Source organism: Beauveria bassiana, assembly GCF_000280675.1.
Source record: "Beauveria bassiana ARSEF 2860 unplaced genomic scaffold BBA_S00094, whole genome shotgun sequence".
In the NCBI taxonomy this organism is placed as follows: domain Eukaryota; kingdom Fungi; phylum Ascomycota; class Sordariomycetes; order Hypocreales; family Cordycipitaceae; genus Beauveria; species Beauveria bassiana.
Window position 1 is genome coordinate 23075 of NW_007930929.1, and position 9075 is coordinate 32149.

The window sequence follows — 9075 nt, forward strand, 5'->3', positions numbered from 1 at the left end:
CCTAGATATCACTTGCTAGACCAAGAGTGGCAACCACGCATCGGTGTCAAGCAATTATAACCGATCAGAACCCTTCAACAGGAATTGCCTGGCTGTTCCTGCTGCTGTGTCGCTGGCAGCTCCCCTTCTTCCCAAACTCAAGAGCGGGAGTACTCTCATCTGGCTTGCACACCAGCCCGTCGCCGCAAGGTTCGGAACCAGTCTCGCATGGCTCACCAACACCTTTGGGCTTGTCAATCTTGCAAGTGAAACTGTAATTGGCGTAATTGGAGTTGAAACGACTTCCAAAAAGTGGCGTGCAGCCTCCACAACCAACCTCCTCGCAGAGGGTCTTGAAATTGTTCTGGGGCGGAGACGTGGGCATACCCGTGTTACATTTAACGCGATTCTTAGCCACTTTGCAGTCAAAGTTCAATTGTTTGTCCTCGGTCCATCCTTTCTCAATTGCATCATCAACACTGGCCTGAGTCATTCGGAGAATGTCGTCCACCGAGAGCGAGAAGAGTCTGTCGGCAGTGCTCTGGGGAGCCGGGATAGCCATAGCAAGGCTGGCAAGGATAGGGAGGGTGGTTGATGCCTTCATTATGAAGAGAAGAGTAGTATGAACTATGAAGCTTAGAAATGGCGCGTTGATAATAGATAGCAAAGTAACGATTTGATCGATGTTGGTAATTGGCTTTCACTTCTCAGTTGGGAACGTGTATTCCTTTTATAACAATTGTTGCTAGGAAGCTGGCGGTGGCTGTTGCCAGGTGTTTGCCAATGCCGGGCATGGGGTATGGAGGACGAAGTGGGCGCCCTCGGTGATGATTCAAAATGTATTCCTAAGTCTCACGCCATTTTCGTATTTTTATCCTTGAGCGAATCAATATTTATGCACTAAGCCTTGGAATACCTAGCTATATGGCTTGATAATGGCTAGTGGATTATTTAGTCACAGCATAGGAGACGGGGCGTATTTTGTTTTCCTATGAGGAGTTGGTAATCTAGGAATAGAAACACACCTAACGAGTGGAAACCTAAGGGAGACGCGTGCTTTTCTTCAACCGTTCTGGAAAGTTACGCAACTCACAGAGGGCCGCTACGCCACCCTTGATCGCACGCTTTTCACAGTGGATGTTCTACATAGACACTATACCCAAAAGTACTAAGGTGACACCCCTCTACGCATTTACATTGCTGCCTCGTGGGCCGTGTTCGACAAGTACTACCAGCTCACGGACAAGACCCCTGCCTATGGCGCGGCTATACTGCTTCGCCCATTACTTCGTATAGCCCATGTTGAGAAAGACTAGCCCGGGTCGTGGTACAGCCGATTCTTCACGGCGTGATGAAGTACTGAAAGGAGCATTATCAGCAGCTTCCGATAACTACTACTACTCCCGAGCTACGAGATAAGTTGCAACCGCCCAATGTATGACCTGCTAGCTCGGGAGTTGGATGCTATCAGCCCGACGTCAAATGAGCTCGACGAGTACCAACACGTCGTCGCGCAAACACCTGTTGCTATCGACTGTTTACCGCTTGATTGGTGGCTCCGAGAAGAACAGCAACAACGATACCCCCGTCTCTCCTGGATGGCCGTCGATATTCTGTACGTACCAGCTATGTCCACCGATCCAGAGCGTGTCTGTTTAGGCGCAAGACGCACGAGATCCTGGGATAGATGTTAGCTAGGAAGTCGAATAATTGAGAGGGGAGAGTGCATGAATAGTTGGATAAAGAGCGGTATCACCAAGGGGGTTCCCGTAGACTTGATCGAAGAAGAGAATGAAAAGGCTTAAAATACTGCTTGAACGACGGCGAGGCTCAGCATCAAATGAGAAGAAGGTTAAGTTTTCGTGCTTCGGCTGATGGCGTGCCGTATCCTTTCTCTGACTGACTCCACTTACGCCCACCATGCCGGAGCCAAGCGCCTGCGTCATGCCACATGTTCTCAATCTGCTCACTGAGTTATTATGCATTTCAGCCACTTACAGTACCAGTCCTGCCTGTTAAGAGTTGAGTGCCTTGCGGATTTAGTGGAGCGCTGTGGGCGCTATGGGGCGCAGCAATTGCCATTTCATGCACTCCTTTCTTGCGACGTGTACGGAATAACCGTTGCGCAGCCACTTGCTATGATATGCTAAATCTATACGGGTGGATTCGGTGAGAGCGTCCACATCGTATTCCCTTGCACAATTGGCTATTCATGTTAAATGTTGCTGGCCACTTCTTGGCACAAAAAGTCCGTAAAAGGTACTGGTGACTAACGCATCCTGTTGACCGCGTGGTCAACGTGGCTTATTTCGACAGTTTTTTATAATTCCTATAATATAGAATGCTTTCCCTCTAATTTGGAAATAAAGTGGATTCCAAACGGCTTGGAATTGCATGACTTTTATATCGGGGGTCTTAAACTATTGTGCCAAGGCAACATCCAAGTTTCGACTTGGTCAAATTGATAGATCACCTCTTTTACAGTCAGGAACAGGTTTAGCGTCCACACTCTAGGCTAAAAAAAATTCAGATTTAGTCATGTTTAGGCCGATTTTGGCTGCCACCACAACATCGTTTTATGGATCCATGTGGACGCTGAACCCGAACCCAACTGTACATATAAAGATATACATATATTTATTCACTACGCTTCCTAACATACAGCTTGAACGTTTGTCCTATTGAAAAGCATTACTACCTCTTCTCTGCTCTCTAGCCCCCATTCTCTACTACGAATCTGCGACAATGAAGACTGCCGTTGGTGTTATTTTCACGGCTGCATTAGGCACTGCCTTGCCCCATGTAGATAGGTCAACTACGACGTTTTCCTCCCGCAGCACTGATGCAGCTAATGAATCGACCCCCCCTTGGGTTGAGTATAAAGGCGACATTGGCGCTTGCAATAGGGCTTTCAGCAAAAGAGCTACTCGTCAGGATGTCGAGGAAGCTTGTGGCACCGAGTTTTTCTGCGACCTGTGGGACACAGACTATGGTCCCGACTACCTGAAAGACATGTCGGAGCGATATGGCTACGCGAATAAGGCGGAATGCCTCGCTGCCCACACCAAGCCCCCTTGGGTTGAGTATGAAGGCGACTATCCAACCTCGGACAGTGTGGCTTTCAGCGTCAAGACCCACTACAACACCAACTGCGCTGGTAGTGTCAACAACAACGTCGACATCAAGCCAGGGAATGGAGTCTGTGTCAACACGAACTGCCGTGTCGGCAGCCTCGAAATTCCAAGCGTCGGAAGCTGCCCGAACGGCCAAGTTCGAATCAGCTACTGGCAGAATGCCGATTGCGCGGGCGACTGGTACGGTTACGGCTACGGAAGCAGAGATACCTGCCGCGGACTGTGGTCCAACGGCTGGGGCTTCAAGTCCCTGTGGCTGTCGTGCGCCGAGCCCGACAGCGACTGCATCCAGCAGGGAACCTGCACCGCCGCCCCAGAGCCGTCCACGGAGGTCTGCCGTGCCACGGCGGACGCTGACACGACAGACGCTGACACGACAGACGCCTTCCATCTCAAGACCCGGTACAGCACAAAATGCACCGGTGACGTCCACAACGAGGTCACCGTCCCGCACGGAGACGGCCAGTGCATCGACACAAACTGCGCCGTGGGAAGCCTGGATATCGACAATGTCGGGAACTGCCCTGATGGAGAGCTGCGAATCAGCTACTGGGAGCAGTCTGGGTGCTCGGGCAAGTGGTTTGGATACGGCTACGGCAGTAGGAATACCTGCCGGCCGCTGTGGTCTGGAGGCTCGAGCTTCAAGTCCCTTTGGGTGAGCTGTGCAAAGCAACGCGATGACTGTGTCAGTCGGGGAACCTGCTCCATTGACGAAGTGCCAAGTCGCCCTGTTTGCTGATACACCAGACCTACAAAGCTGGGATAAGTTCGAGTGAGGCTTTCACTTTGCCATGGTCAGCGTGTCTAACATTGTGATGTTACCATGTATGATGAAACCTCTGGAGGTCATGCCATAGCAGCCATACATAGCATAGACAGATCCATCGTCATATCACATGAAGTTTATGTAATATGACCACAATATATGGTGAATCGGTGATACACACGACCGCATCAAGGCTGTCATCCGCAAAAGGTGCTCTGCTGCTTTTGCCAAGCCATGACTTGAGGCATTCGGTCGCTTCGATGCTCTCAATGCCTAAACGGCTCCTACGGTCTGTGAAGGTGATATTCGTGCCTGAAAACAGGCGTTCCGGCTCCGCCAACATGGCTGGAATAGACAATACGTCCAATGCCATAACAGTGGGGCTGGGTAAGACTTCCTTTGCGTCGGCTCAAGCCACCAGGATCGCGGATCTATGACCTCTGGTACTATAGGAGCAAGGAGATACTTTTTGTACTTGTCCTGATTAAGGCTGGTCCCCTTGTTCCGCTGCGCGGCTGCGCCCATCTATGAAACGAGTTCTTGGCCTCGTTAGCCATTTCTGACGTCTGAGTTGGGACTGCAAGCCTTGGGCCACGGCGAAACTTTGCTGCTGTGTATAAGGGGAGGGCGCACAACAGCTAGTCAGCAGGGCGCCTCTGTATTGGCCGCCTGGCCGCCACGCACCGCCGGTGGTGCACCTACTAGCCCCCCGGTGTGTAAGCGCTTTCTCCCACTACAGAGTCCTGTCACCACTAGGCAATGAGGGCGTGGGCAAGTATGAGTAGCAACTACAGCGCCCTCCGAGTATGCCCCTATTTCTATCCTCCGCAAAGCGCCGGAAAGAAGTTTATGGGAAAAATGAAGGAGAAGGCGATTAATGGTTGAGTGTATAAACTAGGCTGTACAGTGTATTGTGTATTTTTTGGTTTTGGACTCTGTTTAACTGTACAGCTGTTGATGGCCAACTTCTAGGGGACGGCAAACTATGTTCTCAACTTCTTTCTAGCTGGGTTGTTGTCTATAGTCATTGATTGCCTATCCGGTCGCACAGATGTCGAGATATCCTATTCAAGAACCGCACCCGTCGTCTCCAGCAACTGAGGGAACCATCTCTTGGCCCTGTCCTTGAATACTTCGTATCCAGCACCCGCCCGCAGGACGCGCATGTTTTCGACATCAAAGTTGATGCCACCGCAACCATACGTGTGCCATTTTTGCAAGCCGTAATCGATCACCAAATCGACGGGGTCAAGCACGGATGGCTCGATGTCCTCGATACGAAACCGCTGCCCTTGTCCAGTGGCGTTCGCAGAGGTCCCAAACATCAGCATGCCGTCCGGGTCGGCATCACAGAGCCTACCAAGCTCCCGCAGAAAAGGCCCCTCCGGTATTGCGATGCTGACCGTGTCTCCTTTTGTGACTTGGACGAGTGTGGCCTTATCCAGTGCTGCCAGTCGCGGGTGAAGGTTGACGACATCAAATTTGGCAATGATTCCAACGATCATGCCCATATCTTCCGTCAAGGCCCGGGTAAACTCAAACTTGATGTCTGGCAGCACGTGAATCTCTCGGTGCTGCTGGTACGTCCCGATGATGCCAATGTTGTGGCTCTTTTCGCGGCCTTTGGCCGTAAAGATCTTCTGAACGCCGGCTTGCGTGCTGGCCAGGAGCGCATAGCCCACGTCGGTGGGGACAACGACAGCTCCGCCTGCTTTGAGTGTTTGAAAAGCTTGTCGGGCATCGCGAGAAATAGCTGGCACGCTGCCTGCTTTCGGGACAATATGGGGAGCCATGATTCGGATGTTGTGAAAGCAAATACCAGTCGAGAGAAAAGTGGGATAGGTTTTGCGTCAACAAATCTCGGAAAGTCACTGGCATTAATGGACAAGATGACTGTGTAAGTACGTGAAAACAGTTGTGAGGTGGGGTAATAATGGCAACTTAAATTAAACTTTTGCCGGAACTCCGATCAAATTTGGCACAGCAGTTCCGCTCAACATCTTCACCCCGAGACATCCTTGATAAGGACAAAGGAATATGTCGGAAAAATATTCATCCGTCGCTCAACTCCGATCGGCGCGGTTCAACCCGGAATTCCGCTGTCAAGTCCGGAGCGGCAAACTCGTCAGGGTCCCTGGCCGGCCTGACGACTATTCAATGCCACTGTCGTTCTCACGGAGCTTGCCGTATCAAAATCGATTATTGAACCTTTGGTTATGGAGAGCCTCAACATTCTACTTGGTGACAGGCTGACAGCATTTGCGGTCGGTTGCTCAACAACGGCTCAAACGGACGGTTTTTCACCTACAATGTATCTCAAACCCTCAAGGCCGGGGACGTTCAAGCCCAGACCCCCAGCGGCGGATATGGTAGGCTTCGTTGGTCCTGACAATTCAGGTATCCCTCATAACTGGCCCACGCTGGCAAGGATGGTCGCGGGCAGTGCTGGACAGTGTTGCTAATAATATGGCAATATGACAATATACGGCCGTACATACGATATGATATGCACAACCGTCATATTGTAGCAATATAATATGACCATCCGCATATTGTGACAATACAATATAGAGATCGTCGTATTGGCAGTATATCATTTATACTGTTTATATTGCTAGGACTTGGCCAAAATTTTCAAGAGTAAAAACATGATGTAGGGTAGCGGTCGACACGCGTTTAGTGAATGTCTCACACCCCTTAAATGAAGGCTGTGTAAGCGGCTCCAATCACAATGGCCATTCTATGCAAGACCATCACACCGTGCCCATCCACTGTCACGCCTTACACTGTTGCTCTTACTTGAAAAATGGTTGCGCCTTTGCCGCTACGTGCACTCCACGTTCCACAACACCGTCTCGATGCCTCAACAACGCCTCGACTTCACCCCAACCTCACGACGGTTTACCCCGGCACAATCGAATAGCGACCTAGCCCTCTCCAACTCCCCGTTACGCGACTCGGACGAGGGCGACGCGTCCAACTGCTTAGCACCATTGCCCCACCTACTCTCATCATCTTCAGCATCGTGCCTCAAGCCAAGGACGTCGTGGGTCTTCTCTCATATGCCGGACGAAGACAGGGAGACCAGATACTATAACCAGCGAGCGGGAAAAGAGGAATGGCGCTGCCGTCACTGCAACAAGACGTATTCCTGCTCCGGCGGCACCGCAGCTCCGGCTAAGCATCTTACAGACCCTCCGCCAGACGGCCATGGTCTCTCGAGGGGCGCTCCTCGAACATCCAAGGTGGTCAACATACGGGCGATTCTCGAACAAGCTCGGCTTACGGCCGAGGAGAACCCGCGGAAGCGCCGTCGCCTGAACGATCAAGCAGGTGACTCGATTGTCCCTGACCAACTCGAAGCATCATATGTGAGGTTCATTTCGGCCTGTTCTCTGCCCTTTCGTCTCGTCGAATGTCCCGATTTTCGAGCGCTCCTATTGTACCTCAACGACGACGTTGATACATGGCTGCCCGACACGCACGAGACGGTCAAGAAATGGATAATGCGACAGTTTGATGCGGAGAAGGCAAGAATAAAGCAAGGAATACAGGCGGCCAAGTCAAGAATTCACATCAGCTGCGATCTTTGGACGTCACCTAATTGCCTGGCCATACTCGGCATAGTCGCACATTACGTCACAGAAGACGGACAACCCGAGCATCACACGTTGGCTCTAAAAGACATTGACTGCGAACACAACGGCTCTCACCTTGCGGCAGCAGTCTTGGACGTGGTGGAGGACTGGGGCTTCGCGTCAAAGCTTGGGTATTTCATGATGGATAATGCTGCGAATAACGACACGATGATGACGTCGCTCTCTCTCGACCTTCTACGCCGATTCGACATTCACTACGACCCAAAAGTCCACCGCCTTCGCTGTCAGGGACACATTATCAACCTTGCCGCCAGGGCTTTCCTCTTTGTTAATGATAAAGAGACGCTCGAACTTGACGGTTCCGGTAACAGTGCATCTTTGAAGGACATACAAGCTTGGCGGGAACGGGGGCCACTTGGTAAGCTGCATAACTTCGTTGTATTCATTCAACGGAGCGTGCAGCGGAGCCGCAAGTTTCTCGCTCTGAGCGGCAACCGCAAGCTCGCGCGAGACAATGACACAAGATGAAGCTCATGGTACAGTATGCTGCGGACAGCGCTTAACCTTCGCGAGGCAGTCGATGGTTATTTTAATAAATGGAAGGAAGCTAAGTGCGCGGGGGACGAGCTGTCTGCAGATGACTGGGCTGTCCTAGGAAAGATCAAGGCCTTTTCGGAGAAGCTGAAAATGACTACCAAGGCTCTTGAGTCGTCTTTTGTTACTCTTGATCATGTTCTATTGGCCATGGACTTTATGCTCGCCCAGTCTGAAGCAGGAAAGGCCGCCAATCGTGATGATCCAATGATGAGTCCAATGTTTAACTCTGGGTGGGCGAAACTGGACAAGTACTATTGTCTCACTGATGAGTCGCCTGCCTATGTGGCCGCCATAGTGTTACACCCTTCGCATAAGTGGCATTACGTACAGGAAAACAGGAGAAAAGATTGGGTTGAACCAGCAAAGGCGTTGGTGGATGCTCTATGGTCGCAATATAGACCTATTGAGTCGTCTCTGTCATTTTCTCATACCGTGTTGCCGGCAACAAACGAGTTCTTGGATTGGAGGAATAAACACCTTCAGCCGGCACTCATCACGGATGAGTATGAGCGCTACTGTCAGGCCGAGCGGACGTATGGCTTTACGAGCGCACTTTCATGGTGGCTAGAGGAGACGCAGCAAAAGAACTACCCTAACCTGAGTAAAATGGCGGTCGACATTCTGTCTATCCCGGCAATGTCTGCCGAGCCTGAACGGCTATTCTCTGCTGCGAAGTTGACGGTGACAGATCGTCGTAACCGGCTGGGGAGTGATGTCATGGAAGCGCTAGAGTGCTTGAAATAGTGGCTAAGGATACACGACTTTCAAGAGAGACATGTGTAAGTGGCGTTTGGCCAATGATGGCTCGTCGACGGGAGTCACGTGTGGTATATTGTGTGTATTGTGATACTGGCAATATATTGGGTTCTTGGCAATACAATACAATATGACTGGCTGCCATACGGGGTAATACAATATGGACCTTCTGACAATACAATAATATTGTGAGGGGTCCAATATTGCCAATATCATACCGTATGTACTATTAGCAACACTGGTG

The 9075-nt window shown here is 51.0% G+C and overlaps 4 protein-coding genes across 4 annotated transcripts; 2 read left to right on the forward strand and 2 right to left on the reverse strand.

The window, feature by feature from the left end:
• Positions 1 to 64: 64 nt before the first annotated feature.
• On the reverse strand, positions 65 to 583 carry BBA_10162 (uncharacterized protein; the record flags this gene model as incomplete). Its single annotated transcript, XM_008605259.1, has 1 exon — positions 65 to 583. The coding sequence occupies one exon, from the start codon at positions 581 to 583 to the stop codon at positions 65 to 67; it is 519 nt and encodes a 172-aa protein (XP_008603481.1).
• Positions 584 to 2724: 2141 nt separating this feature from the next.
• BBA_10163 (uncharacterized protein) lies at positions 2725 to 3852 on the forward strand (the record flags this gene model as incomplete). The annotated part of the gene is made up of 1 exon (XM_008605260.1): positions 2725 to 3852. One exon carries the CDS (start codon positions 2725 to 2727, stop codon positions 3850 to 3852), a length of 1128 nt encoding a protein of 375 aa, XP_008603482.1.
• A 1091-nt stretch (positions 3853 to 4943) lies between these two features.
• On the reverse strand, positions 4944 to 5672 carry BBA_10164 (Putative translation factor (SUA5); the record flags this gene model as incomplete). Its single annotated transcript, XM_008605261.1, has 1 exon — positions 4944 to 5672. One exon carries the CDS (start codon positions 5670 to 5672, stop codon positions 4944 to 4946), a length of 729 nt encoding a protein of 242 aa, XP_008603483.1.
• A 1065-nt stretch (positions 5673 to 6737) lies between these two features.
• On the forward strand, positions 6738 to 8819 carry BBA_10165 (transposase-like protein; the record flags this gene model as incomplete). The annotated part of the gene is made up of 2 exons (XM_008605262.1): positions 6738 to 7896; positions 8035 to 8819. The coding sequence occupies 2 exons, from the start codon at positions 6738 to 6740 to the stop codon at positions 8817 to 8819; spliced, it is 1944 nt and encodes a 647-aa protein (XP_008603484.1).
• Between the last annotated feature and the right edge of the window lie 256 nt (positions 8820 to 9075).